General features: G+C 52.9%; 1 protein-coding gene across 2 annotated transcripts; it reads right to left on the bottom strand.

Moving 5' to 3' along the window:
• Positions 1-386: 386 nt before the first annotated feature.
• Brme1 (break repair meiotic recombinase recruitment factor 1) lies at positions 387-17,212 on the bottom strand. 2 transcript variants are annotated; one of them, XM_074053968.1, is made up of 10 exons: positions 17,149-17,201; positions 16,859-16,918; positions 16,200-16,251; positions 11,205-11,379; positions 9,828-9,909; positions 9,539-9,643; positions 6,442-7,734; positions 2,933-3,030; positions 1,174-1,266; positions 387-871 (listed from the first exon to the last, which is right to left on the bottom strand). In XM_074053968.1, the coding sequence occupies exons 3-10, from the start codon at positions 16,228-16,230 to the stop codon at positions 757-759; spliced, it is 1,992 nt and encodes a 663-aa protein (XP_073910069.1). In that variant the 5' UTR covers positions 16,231-16,251; positions 16,859-16,918; positions 17,149-17,201; the 3' UTR covers positions 387-756. The 2 variants fall into 2 exon arrangements, with proteins under 2 accessions (XP_073910069.1, XP_073910068.1); XM_074053967.1 differs by lacking the exon at positions 2,933-3,030 and having other exon boundaries at positions 17,149-17,212.
• Between the last annotated feature and the right edge of the window lie 87 nt (positions 17,213-17,299).

Here is a 17,299-nt window from a genome sequence, read left to right as displayed (position 1 = left end):
CACAGGTAGAGGGACCCACTGAACTCTGGGTGGTGACCAAGCTAGCAGAGGCATTGCTTTCTCTAAGTAGGGGTGACTGTTCCTGGTTGCTGTCACCCAGATTTGTGTGGGATGAAGTGTACATCAGAGCTGTGCTGGCATCTATGACCAGGGGCCCCTCCTTTCTAGCTGGCCATCTGGGCCCCACCTCACTACAGCTGGGGGCTAGTGTCCCCCCCATAGCTGTGTGTGTCACCCTTCCCGCAGGCTACCACTCCTGTGTGCCCTGACAGCGTAAAGGCCTCAGGAGCTGCCAGAAGGGAAATGCTGGGAAACCGTGGGTAGGAGGTTGTGGGCTTAGCATTGAGGAACCGGAAACACCTCCACCCCAAACAGTAGGCCACGGCCCCATGACAATGTCATTTATTACCGTCTTCCCAGAATAAAATGAAAAGCAGGAGAGACACAAGGCAGAAGTAACAAAAGGGCCTTTCTCCTCGCAGAGAGCAGCAAGTCCTGAACCAGCCTTGACCTCTCACTAAGGAGCCTAAATTTGCAACTCCAGATAAGCACCTGGGGGCTGGCCAGCTTCCTGGAGCTGCAGAGGTGGGGCAACACTGGTGTGGCCACAGGGAGGCTGTGAAACTGGTCAGGGCCTGGGTTCTTCTGAGTGAGTCCGTGGAAGGCAGACCTCAGGTGGGCTAAGGGGAAGTCTGTGGGGCCCATGCAGACCCCCCCTCTAGGAAACAACACCAGGTGGCCCGTGGGGCTAGTGCCCTACAGCTCCCTCCAGTCCGGGTCCCCTCTGGGCAGGCTCCCCAGCGCCTTGGACTTGCGGGAGCTGAGGCGCTTGCAGGCTTCCAGGTCACGGTGGGTGCTCATGATCAGACGGCTGTGGAAATGCAGGAACTCGCATGGCAGCAGGGTCACGGGGACCGAGCCTCACACTTGTGGGTGTGCATCCCTCCTGCGTAGTACGCAGCGTGGGAAGGGGGGGTGGGGCTTGGGGCTGCTCTGTCCCTGGTTAGCCAGCCAGAGGGGTCCTCATTACAAATGAGGGGGGCAGAGAGAGAATAGGCTGGGCCTCCTGAAAACGCTCACTGCCCAAGGGTGGTTCCTGCCTCAGTTTCTCCCCATGCCCCTGGGCTCCAGTCCCTTGTGCCCACCTAGCCCCAGGGCCCAAGCAGCTCTTACTTGAGGTTGGAGATTTCCACAATGAGGCCGCGCACTATGTCTGTAGCATCCTCCATCCGCGAGGCCTCTGGGACCTCGGCTCCCCTGAGGGGCCTGTGAGGGAGAGAAGTCAGAGCCTGAGTTCCAGGTGGAGCAACAGGACCTCGGTTCCTAGGGTTCCGTGGACCCCAGCCCTCTTCTCTGTGCTCTGCTGTGGTTCCAGGATCCCCACTTCTCCCCTGTAGCTCCTGTCTGCACAGCACAAGAAGCCCTGAAGATGGAGCCTGGCTCTGGTGCTGTCCCCACCTCGACTCTGGCCTCCTTCTGGCCTCTGTTCCAGCCACACGGGACCAACCATCCTGTAAGCCCTCTTGGGACTTCTCCAGTGGGTTAGAGTGAACCCTTTACCCCAAAACCGCCTTGTCTCCCAGCACTGCGCCAACCGGCGCTCAGGTGTTGACTATAACCTCCCCAGTGCTAAGAGGTTAGGTTAGGGGCAGCATAGGACTAGGGTTAAGATCAGGGTTATGTTACTGTGAGAGCTGGGATTAGTGGTAGGCGAGAGCTAGAAGTAGAGGTAAGGTTAGTGTTAGGGACAGGGTTAGGTAAGGCAGAGTTGGTTATTCTGAGGGGACAAGCCTTAGCACCCCAAGATGGGGCATGTACAACTGGCAATGTTGGTAGAACAGGTGCTGGGCAGAGGCAGAGGCCCCAACTGTTGGCCTCAGGTCACCCTCTGCCCCCCATAGCCCGGCATGGCGGTACCAGGCCTTTTTGTCTCATTAGCTTCTACCACCAGGCAGATCCCAGGACCCTTGGTGGGGACCTCCACAAGGGGTTTACACTGGGAAACATGAGGCTGTCGGGAGAATCTCCATTCTCTTTGTTCAAATTTTAGAAGGGACTGGAGGTGTGCCTCCAGTCTAGAGTGCCTGCTTTACACAGGTGAAGCCCTGCGTTCAAACCCCATTCCCACTGAAAGAAAAAAAAAAATCCTTCATCAAATGACAGAGGTGCCACTGTGACTAAACTGCTCCCTCTGTGCCCCCCCCTCCTGTGTGTGTGTAAGAAGTCGCACAATGGGTACTAGGTACAGAGAGAAGAGCAAGAGGAAGATGAAGACAAGGAAAGCAGAAGAAGAAGGGGGGTGGGAGGAGGAGGGAGGGGAAGAAACAAGACAAAAGGAGGCCAGGCTGGCGTACCTAGCCATTCCTCCACACAGGCCAGACAGAAACAGAAACTTGGCCATAAATAATTGCTAAGCCTTTGCAGAGAGGTGGGGTCCAATACCCGGTAACAGGAGAGGAGGCCACTGGGGCTGGCCTGGGAGGGTGGGGAAGGGGTGCTCTTTACACTCTGGTGGTGGGGAGGGCAACACACACACATACACACACACGCTGATGACTGCAGGGACAGTGCTCCTGGTGACCCACAGGAGGGCCAGGTGAGAGGTAAGGAGGCAGAGCAAAACCCTGCCTGCCCAGTGCCAGGATTGGAATTGTCCCCTTCGGCTCCACAGAGACTCCAGAAGCCTGGGCCACATGCACTTGGGTTCACCCTGCTGGAGATGCTGACACCAGGGCTCTTAGGGAGATGCTGGTTTGGGTGTAGATCACTAGCCAGTTCTCCACTTCCAGGGAGCAGAGACACAGGCAGTGAACCTCACTGGATGGAGGATGAGGAGGTCCAGCACGGGCAATCAAGGTTCACTCTGTCATCCTTGGCGTAGGGCTGATGAGCAAGGTCCCTTGGGGCCACTTGGCCCCTGCCCCAGGCCTACCTCAGCTGGGCCTCTGCCCCCAAAGTGGGGTCTCCTCGGCTGGCACGTGGGCTGGGGCCAGGCCACCCAGGGCCTGCACTAGTCCCTGAGGAAAAACCCTAGAAAAAGAGAGGGTAGTGTGTGAAGGGCTTGGCCTGAGAGGGGGACTAAATCCCCAAGTGGTGGCACCTGTGGCAGGTGGGTTGCCCACCTCAGCTGAAGGAGCCATGAGAATCGTACTAGGGAGAGTTTGCAAGTAGCCTGCTGGGGCTGGAGGAAATTGACCATGAACAGAGGGGAAGAGCCAACACAGCAGTGCTGGTTGTGCTTTGTGAAAAATGCCTGCCACTGCGGAAGTGACATGTACATGTTGTGGTATGGATAGGAAGTCCCCCCTCCCCAAAGGCTCTCATGTTGGGGGCTTGGTCACCAGCTGGTGGCGCTATTGAGAGGTGACTGGATCAGAAGGGTGGGCCACAGCAGACTGGGCTGTGAGGCCCTGGCTGGAGGACGCAGGTAACTGAAGCTGCCTGAGAAGGATGTGTGTTGCCCCCGGCTCCTTCCTCTTGGCTTCCCAGCTGCCATGACTGAGCAGCTGTGCTCCACCTCCATGCCCTCCTGCTACGATGTTCCACCTCATCTCAGGGCTAGAGCAGTGGGGCCAAGCTCTGGACGGAAACCATGAGTCAAAGTGCATCTTTCCTCCTTTTAAGTTGCTTGTGTCAGCTGTGGTTTTTTTGTGGGGGCAGGGAGGTGGCACTGGGGTTTAAACTCAGGGTCTTGTACTTGCTAGACAAGTGTTCTACCTCTTGAGTCTCATCCCCAACCCTATGTCAGGTATTCTGTCACATCAATGAAAGACTGACTAATACAAGGTCTATCCAAAAAGAGGCAAAGAGACAGAGCAGCCAGCCTAGATCTGTGGGGCTCCTTCTGGGAGAAACAGTCTGGCAGGCAAGAGGCCTGTCCAAGGCCTCCTGAATGAAGCCCCTGGCTGGACTGGCAGAGGGAAACCTCAAAGGGACTCTGAAGCCAAAGGAACAAAAATGAAGGGTAGCCTGTTCCCCAGCTATTCTACCCCAGGGGGACACCTCACAAGATCTGGAGACATTTTGGCTGTCACAACTGGGTATGGTGGCGCTACTGGCTGATGGTGGCTAGAAGCCAACATCCTACAGTGCAGAGGACAGCCCCATAGCAAATGAGTGCACCCCAAATGTCATCATACCACAGCTGGGACACCTGCTGTAAGCCATGCTATGTTCCCCACCCCCTGCCGTGTCTGGCTGGCTTTTACATAGGTGACTTTGTGATTTAAAATACAATTTGAGCTGGGCTAGTGGCACACACTTGTAATCCCACACTTGGGAGGCTGAGGTAGGAGGACCTTAAGCTGGAGGCCAGCTTGGAATGCATAGCAAGATCCTGTCTCATCCCCACCACACACACAAAATACATTTCAAAAGGCAGATGTGGTGGCACAAATCTGTGGTCCCAACTACTCTGGAGGCTGAGGCAGGAGAATCGCTTGAGTCCAGGAGTTCAAAACCAGTGTGAGCAACAGTGAGACGTCTCAAAATAAGTAAGATAAAAATCACTGTCACACATTTGCCCAACTCTACACTGCTCTTGGCTACCAGGAATATTCTCACCTGATAGATATAACCAATCCCCCAGGGCTGTGGGTTACACGGGTGGTTGTGGCACTGATATTGGGGACCTCAGTTGTGGATGAGCACTTGGTCCCAGCCCAGGGGTCCTACCAATCAGCTTTTTTTTTTTTTTTTTTGCAGTGCTGGGAATGATACCAGGGCCTTCTGTATACTAAGGCAAGTGCTCACCACTGAGCTGCACCCCAGCTTGGCAAATGACACAGGGTGAGCAGAGAGAAGCTTCGAGAAGAAATACTAAACTCTGCTGGCAGGAGACCTTGCTTGAGGCTTAAGCTGGTGTGACTATTCAATGCTCTGGAGTCCCTTTCTCTGACACCATGTGGCTGTTCCACCTTTGGTCAGCAGGAGGCCTCTGTGACTAGTCTGTCAGTCTTCACTTACTTTCAGAGGTTGCCTCTGCGCCTGTCTTCCTGCCTGAGGCCATCCTCATTCTTTCCATGGGAACCTGCTTGGTGGCTCGGTCGCCCTGACTTGTTCAGGAATGCCCGTTGTCAAAAGCCAAACAAACCTACACCAGGCAGCCTTGTCAGGGCAGTCATGTCTCCCCGCCCCCCCTCCGCCCCCAAACCATACACACTGGTGCTGCCCAACAAGTGTGACCACCAGCCACCTCCCTGTTTTTCTTGGCTTGTTTGGTGCTGTGTTTATGGAACCTGGGACCAGGTTAGCAACACCTACCTGTGAGCTGCACCCTTGTCAAGTGCTCATTTCTTGATCTCAAAGCTCACAGGTGACCCGTCTGTTCAGGGCTCCTTCACCTGCTGGATCCTGCCTGGGCACACCTGACCCCAGACATCCCAAATGCTTCTGCAGCCTTCTCCTAGCCAGTGCCCATGAGCCACAGCCTGCAACCACACAGCCCTTCCCTGCATTCACTGGGGTGTAACTCAGCGGCAGAGAAGACCCTGGGTTCCACCCCCAGTGCCACAAAAATAAAGAAATAAAAACCACGGTGACAGGAAGAACCAAGGAAGCAGAGGCTGACATTTGGAAAACAAATTGGGCCCCCTTTCCAGGATGGGATGACTGAGGTACAGCGTTAGACTGGAGGAGTCCTAGGTGTCAAATCAGCCATCTCCCCTCCCAGCTGTGGCACCAGCAGCAGATGCCTAACTCAGTCATGCCTAGAGGAGAAAAGAATGGCCCACCCCACCCAGGGCACAACTGCAGAGCCCTTGCCAGGACTCAGGTACACCCACAGCCAGGCAGGTGGCATGTCCCCTCAGGGAAGCAGAGCTGCCACCTGTCCCAATAGATGACCCAGTGTCTGGCACAGGCTCAGCAACTGACAGGCGACATCTCCCAGCCCATGGGGCGGGAGAGCCCTGAAGGAGGCAGGCCCTTCTGAATTCTGCCAGGAAGGCAACTCCTCCCAGGGGCTGGAACAGTCCTATGAGGACCCCACAAGAGTGTAAAGAGGGGTGAGAGGCTCTATTCCAGTTTAGGAGTGAAGTAGCTCCTTGGGCCAGCCATGAGGACACTGGCTTCTTCAGGTGTCCCTTCTCAGGCCACTGCCTTCAATGTGTCCCTCAGGAGCCCACAGCCAGGAGCAGGGGCTGAAGGATGGCTAGGGGGATACACAAAGCTGCCAGGAGCTAGCGCACCTGAGGCCTCCCATCCAGGCAGGGAGAGCCCCCGGGTTGACCATGTCCCTGTGTGTCACCGTCCCATAGCTGCTCAACAAGCACACAGGCTGGGTCCCTCCCAGAACCTAGAAATGATTTCTTTCCATGTGCACTACAGCTGTGCCCCAGACATCTCGAAGTAATGAGGTACGACAGCCCCACCTTCCCTCACCATGGGGTGTGTGGGGAGCAGGCTTACAGCTGTGTATCAATAGCACGAGGAAGCTCTTACCTGCTCAAGTGGGGTTTCTAGGTCAGGGACATCCAGTGCATTCTGTATCTGGCTGTCTGGCAGGAAGTCAAGCTCCACAGCTGAGGACTCTGGCCATGCAGCCTGGTCTGCAGAATCCAGAGGGAGTCGGAGCTGCCCCTTTGGGCCCATGAGGGGGTCTGGGCCACTCTGGAGGGTCCTGGTGTCCTGTGGAGGGCCATCAGCTGCTTCTCTGTGCTCCAGCAGACTAGAGGCTGGGAGGGACAGAGCGAGCCCCCTGGGGTCTTGTTTGTGGCTCTGGCTGAGCATCTCTGATTCCTCTCCATCTGCAGGCTGTACCAATAAAGGCAGTGCACACATCCCTCCTGGCCACTCTGAGTCTGGGCTGGGCACCTGTGTCTGACTGATGCCCAGACCCACTTCTGGGGCTGGATGACCAAGATCTCCAGTGTCTACTCTGAGCCCTGGGCTCCCAACAGCCAGGAAGGCTGCCGGGCTCAGCAGGGTATCATCAGAGGACTTCTCCAGCCCTGCCTCTCCTCTGCCTCCCCCAGTCTTCCTAGCAGGAGGTATGTCCCTCCACAAAGTCCTGCTGCTGTCTCTTCCAGGGGCCTGTCTTCGAGGAGAGACAGGAGGCCCAGCTTCTGCCTGCCCATCTGGCTCAGCCACCTCTGGGGCCCTCTGTTTGGGCTCAGAGGGGTCTGTGCTCACATCTACGATGACAAGGGCTACAAGGGAGGCGCCTGCTGGGCTACAGCTCTGCTCTGCTCTCCCGCCTGTCCCGCTATGCATCTGCATGGGGATAGGGGGGCCCTGGGTCACAGAAGGAGCTTTCAGGCATGGAGCAGCAGGGCTCAATTCCTGAGCAGAGCCCGAGGCAGGAGAGCCAGGGATGTCACCTCCTTCTTCCTGGTCGCCCCCAGGCAGGTTGGTCCCTGCTCCCCCCTGGGCAAGTCTGCCATTCACTTCTTTCCCTTCAACGGCACTGCTTGGCGGGTGCCTCTTCTGGCCACCATCACCTGGAACCTGAGCACTGTGTGTCTCAGGCCTATTGTTCCCCGATGGGTTGGTCTCTTGCTCCCACACAGAGTCCTGGCTCGCCCTCTCCGAGTCAGAGAGCCCTGTCCCCCCTTGTGGAGAGACCTCGGGCTGAGAATCCCCACTGCCAGGTACAGGTGTCACAGAGTGCTGATTGCTGTGCTGGGAGCAGGCACCATCAGCCTGCATCTGGTGTCCTGGCCCCCTGGACTCAGCGCGAGCAAGCCCGAGGAGTTCCTCTCGTGGCTGGCTTCCTGCAGGCTGGGGTGGTGTTCCCTGTGGAGAGAGAAAGACTCAGCCCTGGGCCTTCAGTCATCAAGTGCTGTGAAGGTTTCTCTAGCTAACACAGCATCCAGCAATGACCACCACCATGTGGGGCGGGAGGGGGAACCAGAAGCATGGAAACCTTTTTTTCCTCCCTATCCTTTCCCCTATCAGCACCAAGCACTCAGGAAGATGAGGGATATAAAAATCCAGGGGGTAGGCCTGGGGTGTGGCTCAGTGGTAGAATCCAGGCCCATCCTGACCAAGGCCTTCAGAAAACAAAACAAGCTGGGCATGGTGGCTACTCAGGAAGGTGAGGGCAGGACTGCAGGTTCGAATTTAGCAAGACTGTCTCAAAAACAAACAACAGCTGGGCGCTGGTGACCCACACCTGCAATCCTAGCTACTCAGGAGGCAGAGAGCAGGAGGATCGCTGTTGGAGGCCAGCAGGGGGGTGTGGAGAGAATAGTTCTCTAGACCCTATCTTGAAAAACTCAACACAAAGCAGGGTTGGTAGAATGGCTCAAGCATGCAGCAAGCGTGAGGCCCTGAGTTCAAATCCCATACCACAAAAAAAAAAAAGGGCTGGGGGCACAACTCAAGTGATAGAGCACCTGCTTAGCGTGCAAAGGGCCCTGGCTTTGATCCCAGGGACAAATAAGTAAATAACCAATTTAAGAAGCACTGATCACATGTTGAAATGATGAGATTTTGGACATGTCAGTTTAAATCAATTATACCATTAAGGTAAGCAGTTGGGCGTGGTGATACACATCTGTAATCCCAGCACTCAGGAGGTGGAGGAAGGATTGAGAGTTCGAGGCCAGTATGAGCTGCACAGTAATACCCTGTCTCAAACAAATGAACAAAGAAGTTTTTAAAAAGAAAAGAAAAAGAAAGAAAGAAAAGCATCTAGGGATGTAGCTCCCTGGCAAAGTGCTTACCTAACATGCCTGAAGGACTGGGTTTGATCCCCAGCACAGCATAAAATAATTGGAGAGTTAAAGAAGAAAGAAAAAGGAACTACAGTGAAACACACGTGGCATTCACCTGCAAGCTTCTGCCACCCATTCAATCCACAGGGAGGCAAGTGACCTCCTCCCTTCAAGTGAATGCTCCTGTGTAGAATGGCACAGGATCAGAAGCTGAAGTGAGGAATAATGGAGAAAGATCCCTGTTCGTCCAGTGAAGGCTTCCTAGGTAGTTCCAGTTTGGGACAATTACAAGTACAATTGCTGTGACGGCCCATTATCTTTTTTTCTTTTTTTGGTGAGACTGGGGTTTGAACTTATGGATTCACCCTCACAAAGCAGGAGCCACACCTCCAGTCCATTCTGCTGTGTTTTGGAGATGGGGGTCTCATGAACTAGTTGCCTAGCCTGGATGTGAACCTCGATCCTCCGGATCTCAGCCTCCCAAGTAGCTAGGAGTGCAGGCGTGAGCCACTGGCGCCTGGACTATGTACGTTTTTCTGTAGATGTGTGTTATGAGAGACATGCTCATCCTGAAGTTCACTATGACCAGGACCAGAGAACTGTCACACCCCTGATTTGCACAAAGGCCGCTGAGAAGCAGGGGGTGGGGAGACAGTGTGGCTGCCTCTCTGAGTTTGATTATTTCCCACAACCTGGGGAAGAGAGCTGGCCCCATCCCCTCCCCAACCATGGTGAGGGCTCAGCTGACTGGACTCCATGCCTAAAGGCCTTCGTTCCCCTGAAAACGAGGCGGGGCTCACCAAGGCCTGTAAAAACAAGGTTAAACTTCAACAAGAGGCTGCGCATGTGCAGAGCGCGGCCTGGCAGATTCAGGGTCTTACCAGACTAGTAGCTGGGATCTCGGGGTCCTCTTCCTTGACCTCTGCATTTCTTGTTACTGCCTTCCTGGGTTTTACAAACTGGGGGACAAACCTCCCAACTGAGCTCTGTAAACCAGATACACAAGAACAACGCCGAAAGAACCGGGTTTTAGAAAAAGCCACCCCCACCAGCTCCTGTCTTGTAGCTTCCGACCCCCTCCGTCCTCCTCGGCCTGCACATTCCTTCCCTCCAGCCATGTGAGCAGAAGCAGCTGTTGACAGTGAACCGAGGCCGGCAAAACAGGCTCACCTGGGAAGGCAGGGCCACGAGCTCTTCTCCTGTTTGCCCCATGAGCCTGCAGGCAGCTCCTGTTTCTGCATCAGGGCAGCTGCTGTGGAGGAAGAAAAACCCAGGAGGATCTTTAGTCCTCCGTGGAATACTAGGACAAAGGGAGGATGAAACCTGCAACAGTGGTGCTAAGAGTCTCCCGGAGGGCGGCCCTGCAACACCTGCTTTAAGGTGGACGGTATACACAATGGAATATTATTCAGCCATAAAAAGGAATGAAACTCTCACTGGTGGCAACCTGGATGGAAGTGGAGGGCATGATGGGAAGTGAAAGACGTTAGGCACAGCCTGGCAGACACCACGCAGTGTGGAAGCTAGGAGTGGAGAGAGGAAGAGTGGTTACTAGAGGCTGGGGAAGATGGGGAGAGAGTGCACCCTAAGCACCACTGTACCACTGAACCACACCCCACCTGAGGAGTATGGTTAAGGACAGCTACTTGTGTATTTCAAAATAGCCAGTAGAAAGGGTTCTGAATGTTCCCCAAACTAACAAACTATACATGTTGAAGCTGACGATATGCCAGTGACCTTGGCCTGACTGCTGTGTATTATACTGAAAGATCACACTGTGAGCTGGGTGTGGTGACACACCTGTAATCCCAGCACCCAGGAGGCTGAGGCTGAGAGTTGGAGACCAACCTGAGTTACACAGTCTGCAAACAAACAAAACCAGTTTTGTTTTTAAGTATCACACTGTACTCCACATATGTACAATTGGTGTGTGTGAATTAAAAATTTTTTTCTTTTTGCAGCACTGGCGTTTGAATTCAGCACCTCACACTTGGTAAGTAGGCATTCTACCACTCAGCCATTTTGTTGTGATGGGTTTTTTTGAGATAGGGTCTCATAAACTGCCTGCCCAGGCTGGCTTTGAACCAAGATCCTCTTGATCTCTGCCTGAGTAATTAGGATTACAGGTGTGAGCCACCAGCACCTGGCTTGGTTTTGACCACTTGATCTTCCTGCCTCAGCTTTCCAAGTGCTGGGATTACATGCGGGAGCCATTGGCCTGGCTTTTTTATGAGTTATTATTTTCCACACCAAGGGCTTCTTGGGTCGCATTGTGACTGAAGAGAAGGAATGCAGAATAGGATTGAGGCAGGATATGGAGTTTCACCGTGCAACCTTGAACAATTTACTCATCTGTGCCAATGGTTAAACACTGACCTTTCTCAGCAGAGAGGTACTTTGAGAAGAACCCCAGTCCTGAGCCCCAGGATGGGGATCACAGCACTGGGAGGTCATCTTGGTCCACCCCCCTCTTGCATCTTCTCCCACAGGGCTGCTGGCTGTGACTGTAACTAGGGGAGTCTTGCTGGAATGTTTTGAACCACCTACCTGGGGACCGCCTGTCCTGCTTCCTCTCTGCTCTGCTCGGCAGGGGCAGAAAGTCCCGGGTTGTCTTCTGACTTTTCAGGGCGATGCATTTGAGCGAACTCGGAACTCGGGCAGCCCCTGTCGGAGTCCTGCAGCCTTGGGTTCTTGGGGGGTCTCGGGGGATGACCTCCTTCTCCTGGTTTGGAGACAGGGAAATGCAGGGTGGAGGATGTGGGGGCATGCACAGCAGAGGTGTGGCTGTTCTGTAAGTGAACAGTTTGTCCCAAGGCTGAGAAGTCCCTGTTATGATGTCCCCCTGAAGAGGGACAGATGAGAAGGAAGTCTAGCCAGGAGGCAACACCGTGGGACATGTGGCCATGTGATTGAAGGTTCAGTCTCTTTGGTTTTTATTTTTTGAGATAGGGTATCACTACATAGCCCAGGCTGGCCTCAAACTCATGATCCTCACACCTCTGCCTCTCAAATGCTAGGATTACAGGCATGTAACACCATGCCTGGCTGACTCAAGGGTTTCTGCCTAATGGCCTGGCCATGACTGAGACTGGATATTTGCAGCCTGGTTCCAAACAACATGGGTCAACCTGATCCAGACACCTCTCTCCCTGCAGAACTGACAGAGATATGTGGCAGCTCTCAGCACCAATGGCCCTGCAGAGGGGCCTGAGGTCTCTATAGAGCCTCCCTTTGCAGCCCTTACCCCACCCCCCCACCATCACTTGATGCTTTTGTGCAAGCACACGAGGTATTGAGTCATCTATCTCCTGTCCCCCCAGTCATGAACCTGCTGTGTGCAAGGAGGCACCTCGCCTCACTGTCTTCTGGGTCCCAAGTGCCTACGATAGCATCCAGGACACTGCAGCTAGTCCATAAGTTCATCAGAGATGACCAAATACATACACACAGAAAATACCCCTCACGGCACAGACAAGACAAAATCGTGCACCAAGTTACTCTTCCCAGGATTCCTGCACAATACTTGTCCTGGAAAAAGTGGGATTGGAAGGGTGCTAAGGAGGTCATGTCTCAGCCACCTCCTGGTCCCTGTCTCTGCATTCCCTTCCCTGTTACCAAAAGCAACTGGTGGTGTCTTTTTCTACCCCCCAAGTCTAAAGGTGCTCATGAATATCTGTCACCTTTTTTTTGGGGGGGGTGATGCTAGGATTTGAATTTAGAGCCTTGTGCTTACTAGGCAGGGGCTCTACCACTTGAGCTACCCCTCCAGCATATTTTGCTTTAGTTATTTTTAAGGTGGGGTCTCAAATTTTTGCTCAGGGCTAGCCTAGACCTCCTACCTAGATCTTCCAGCATAGCTGGGATTACAGACATGTACCACCAACTGCTTGTACATCCTGCTTATTGGGCAAGATGGGGTCTCAGTAACTTTTTGCCTAGATTGACCTCAAACTGTGATCCTCCTAATCTCTACCTTCCCAGGGCTGGGATTACAGGTGTATGCCATCACAGCCATCTTGAATATCTATTTGTTGAATGAAGGAAACTCCCTTACACAAAAACTGTCAATCATGGGTGGCTGGTGAGAGCTCTCTAATCCTAGCCCCAACCTCATCCTGTTTCAGTGAACAAATGGTAGGCGTACATTCTAGATGTGCGCTACCACATCAGATGCTGTCTTAAGAGCCTCTGTGTTGCAAGTGGCACCTCAAAGTAGGGCAGTGCTGCGAAGCCATCTTACAGATGAGAAATCTGAGGCCGAGCAAAGACTGGGATCCAGTCCAACTTCAAAGCACACAGACTTAAGAGTCCTCATGCGACCAGGCATGGTGGTGCACACCAGTAATTGCAGCTATATGGAAGGTTGCAGGTAGGAGGATCTCCATCCGAGGCCAGCCTGGGCAAAAATGTGAGCCCCAACCTGAAAACTGGGCTGGGGGTGGGTGGCTCAAGTGTAGAGCATCTGCAGAGCAAGGATGAGGCCCTGAGTTCAAATCCCAGTACCGCAAAAAGGAAAAACAGAGTTCTTGTGCATTTACTGAGCACTTCTTCCCAGACAGGGAAAACAAAGAAGCAAATGACAGCCTGACCCTGCCTTCCTGGGGCAGACAGACAGACTCTCACCACCCTCAGCTCCGTATGTGCCTACTCATTTTGAAAAAAAAACACTGAATGAGTCCCCTTCCCCTAACCCCCACTGCTAGGGTTCCCTGGTCCCCAGTCAGCTGTGTTCCCCTAAACCACTGCAACTCTCTTTTTAATTCTTTTCTTTTCAGTCCTGGGGATGGAACCTAGCGCCCTGTGCATGCTAGGCAAGCGCTCTGCCCTCTGGTGATTTCTTCCAATTCTGCTCTGGATCATGTGTGCCCATTTAGGCCTTAACTCCACCGCTGAGTATCTGGCTGGCTGTCTCTTCCCTGACTCCACCTCGAGGGTCTCCCGGGCTAGAGCTCAGCATATGACACCCTTTGATTCTGTCCTTTCCCTGCAGTTCCCCCTCAGGTGCCCAGTCCAGTGAGTGCTGGCAGCCCCAGAAAGTTTGCATGGTTATTTCTTACGCAAACAGGTGCCCACCCACCCTGTGGTCTGCCAGAAAAGGCAACAAAATACAGCAGCTTTGTTTATTTGGTTTCTGACATGGATTCCCAAACACTAGCTCATTTGGCTGATTCAATGGAGTTTGTACCAAAATAAAAAGCAGCAACATCAACAGAAGTGAAGAGTCTCCCACTTCCTTTCTGAGATTGTCCCCACAGGACTAATCTAAGATAAAATAAGGCAGAGCCTTGTGTTCAAATACGCCTGGAGGGAAAGGACTGCTTTCACTACCTGCCAGAACCTCCTTCCTCCTTCCCCATCCTGTCTGTGGACACACAGAGCTGTCCAGGGCCAGCTCACAGGCCAGTGAGCCTGGGAATCCACTGCCAGGAGAGGTCCCAGCTGACTTTACATGGGTGGGCCTGGCTGTCCCCCGCTTTGCCCTCCATGGTCAGAGAAACTCCTGTGTCTCCAAGGGGCCTGTTACTCATCTCTGCACAAAACACGTTCAAATTGTTAATGGTTTCTTTTCCTTCCCACATAAGGGACACTCCCTAAGAAAGAAAACATTTCTGAATGTCTAAGAAATTTGATTTTCTTTCAACAATGACAGGGAAATGGAGCCACCCCATCTAAAACTGGGTGTTTTGTAGCAGGGTGTGGTGGTGCACATCTATAATCCCAGCATTCAGGAGGATGTCCATACTTGGATGATCTAAAGTTCGAGGCCAGTCTGGACTACACAGTGAAGCCCTATCTCAAAAACAAAACCAAAAAAAGAAAAATATGGGTGCTTGAATTTTCAAGTGAAGAAAATGGTTTTTTGACTAGACTCCAGTGTTTCACAACTGTAATCCTAGCTATTCAAGAGGCAGAGGTCAGGAGGATTGCAGTTTGAAGACAGCCCAGGCAAATAGCCCACGAGACCCTATCTCAAAAACCCATCACTGAAAAAGGCTAGTGGAGTGGCTCAAGATGAGGGCCCTGAGTTCAAACCCCAGCACTGTGTGTGTGTGTGGTGCTGTGACACTGAGCCACACCCCAGCCCTCAAGTGAAGAGGTTCTGTGTGTGCATTAGCAAGCAAACCTAGTCATGATATACTAAGAAGTGAAAAATCGAAGCTGCAGATCAGAATGTATGATGATTATATTTCTCAGTCAAAATACTGTTATTTGTAGTGGGGCACAGGGGCTCACACCTATAATCCCAGCTACTTGGGAGACTGAGATCAGGAGGATAAAGGTTAGAGTCCAGGCTGCCAAATAGTTCTCAGGACCCCATCTCCAAAACACCCAGAGCAAAATAGACTGGAGGTATGGCTCAAGCGGCAGAGCACCTGCTTTGCAAGTGTGAAGCCCTGAGTTCAAACCCCCGTTCCACCAAACGTACTATATTTGTGTATATAGACAGCCCTCTGCTCTGTATCCTGGGTTCCTTATTCGGATTCAACCAAGTACCAATGGAAAATATTTAGAGAAAGTAATAGCATCCCTCCTGAAGGTATCCAGGTGTTTTTTCTTCTTATTCCCTATCAATACAGAGTAAGAATTTACATCGTGTGAGGTAGTCCAATGGACCTTGAGCATCTGCAGGTTTTTTTTTTTTGTGTGTGTGTGTGTGTTGTACTTGGGCTTGATCTCAGGGCCCACGCTTGCTAGACAGGCACTCTACCACTTGGGCGACTCCCCCAGGCCTCCAAGTGAGTATTAGTGTGCTCCCTCACGTATGTTCCTGATGCCCTAGAAGTATTAATCTACACAGAAGCCAGAATCTTTCACTTTGTACTGCAAACATTCTCCATAGTTCCTGTTGTCCTTACTAGCAGTACTAAATCCTCGTTTTCCTTAAGGAGCTGAGGGCAGTTATGCCCACATTTGTCTTCAAAACAGAAGCAGCAATCAATTGCCAACTTAGTCCAGGTGTGGTAGTGCATAGCTATAGTCCCAGCTACTTGGGAGGCTAGGGAGGAGGATCATTTGAGTCAAGGAGTTCTAGCCTGTGCAACATGCAAGTTGCCATGTTTTTTTCAAAAAGAAAAACAAAAACAAAATTAGTACTAGTGGAGTGGCTCAAATGGTAAAGTGCCTGCCTAGCAAGCTTGAGGTCCTGGGTTCAAACCCCAGTACTGCCAAAAAAAATAAGTAAATAAAATTAAGAAGTGCCAACTTGGGGTGGAGATGTGGCTCAGTGGTAAAGTGCTGGCCTAGCACATTCCAGGCCCTGGGTTCCATTCCTAGCTCTGCAAAAAAAAAATAATAAGAAATATCAGACTTGCAAGGCGCCAATGGCTCATACCTATAATCCTAGCTACTCAGGAGGCAGAGATCAGGAGGATGGTGGTTTGAAACCAGCCCAGGCAAATAGTTCACAAGACCCTGTCTCAAAAAAACCATCACAGAAAAGGAAGGGCTGGTGGAGTGGCTCAAGGTGAAGACCCTGAGTTCAAATCCCAGTACCGCAAAAAAAGCCAAAAAAAAAAAAAGAGACTTAAATGAAGCAGATACCTGAGGTCCGCAGCTTCTTCCTCTTACTCATTTTATCTCTCCCCTGAGATATCTGAAACCAACAAACAAAAATTCCATTGTTCCAAGCAGGCACTCACTGTCCCTTGTCTGTATCCAGCGTCCTTGGCTGAGGACAAACAGGGGTTTCCCCTCCTCCACCCAGGCCCATCTAGCCGCCCCAGCAGGACACTGGGTGGGACACCTGGTCACAGCCACCTCGGGTCTTGGCCTGGTAGGAATTGAAAGCTGCCCCATGCTGGAGTCACATGGGCCATGGTGGGGGGGAGTCCTGGGGATCCCAGTTCTAGTCTCTGAGTTGGAGCCAACTAGATAACACCCCTCCCCCCAGGGCTGGGGTGACTGGGATCCTTCCCGGGACAACTAAAAACTTTTAGCGCCACCTGAGACCCTATAAAATCATCTGGGAGCCAGGCACAGTGGTTCATGTCTGTAATCTGGGCCCTCAGGAAGCTGAAGCAGGAGGATTGCGAGTTCAAGGCCAGCCTGGGCTACACAGTGGCCCAAAAGCCAAAACAAAATTAAAAAGACATCCGGGGACTTAAGGGGGACACACGGGGCCTTCGCAGGGGCGAGAGTCACCAAGGGGTCACCAAGGGCGGGTTTCTTGCGGCCATGGCGCCACGCAAGGCCAAACCGACCTGGGCCACAGAAGCCGTCGAAGTCACTCCTTCCTTAGCAGGAACAAGCTCTGTTTGGACCTGCTGGGGAACAAGTAGCTTAAATTACCTGCGTTGCATATTTTTTGAGAAATGGCAACTGGACACTCAGGGAGACCCCCGTGACCGTAAATCTGGGACTGGGGGACCTAAGCACCGTGGACCTGACATCCAGCGAACAGCTCCCCAATAACACCGAAAAACAGGGCATCCCTCCCTCCGTCAAGACCAGAGACCCAGGTGAGATCCCCAGGCAAGGGAGGCTACGCAACTCTGAGAGTCACGCAGCCCTCTGAGCTCTTCACACCCGCGCGCACTCCGCCTCTTTCCCGCGTCCGCGAGGCCCCGCCCCACGCATGCGCACAGCCAGCATCGCCTCACACCTGCGCATGCTCCGCCTCCTTCGCACGTAGCCCGTGGCCC

The sequence above is a fragment of the Castor canadensis genome, chromosome 14 (assembly GCF_047511655.1).
Source record: "Castor canadensis chromosome 14, mCasCan1.hap1v2, whole genome shotgun sequence".
In the NCBI taxonomy this organism is placed as follows: Eukaryota; Metazoa; Chordata; class Mammalia; order Rodentia; family Castoridae; genus Castor; species Castor canadensis.
The sequence above is the reverse complement of the archived record's forward strand: the minus strand, read 5'-3'. Positions and strand labels throughout refer to the sequence as shown.

What these genes read in the sequence shown, in the direction of transcription:
- Brme1 (XM_074053968.1), bottom strand. Translation starts at nt 16,230, where the DNA reads ATGAGTAAGAGGAAGAAGCTGCGGACCTCAG. An exon ending in TCGTGGCCCTGCCTTCCCAG is followed by an intron (nt 9,644 to 9,827) that starts GTGAGCCTGTTT and finishes TCTGGTTTACAG; the next exon opens with AGCTCAGTTGGGAGGTTTGT. An exon ending in GTGGAAATCTCCAACCTCAA is followed by an intron (nt 872 to 1,173) that starts GTAAGAGCTGCT and finishes GCATTTCCACAG; the next exon opens with CCGTCTGATCATGAGCACCC.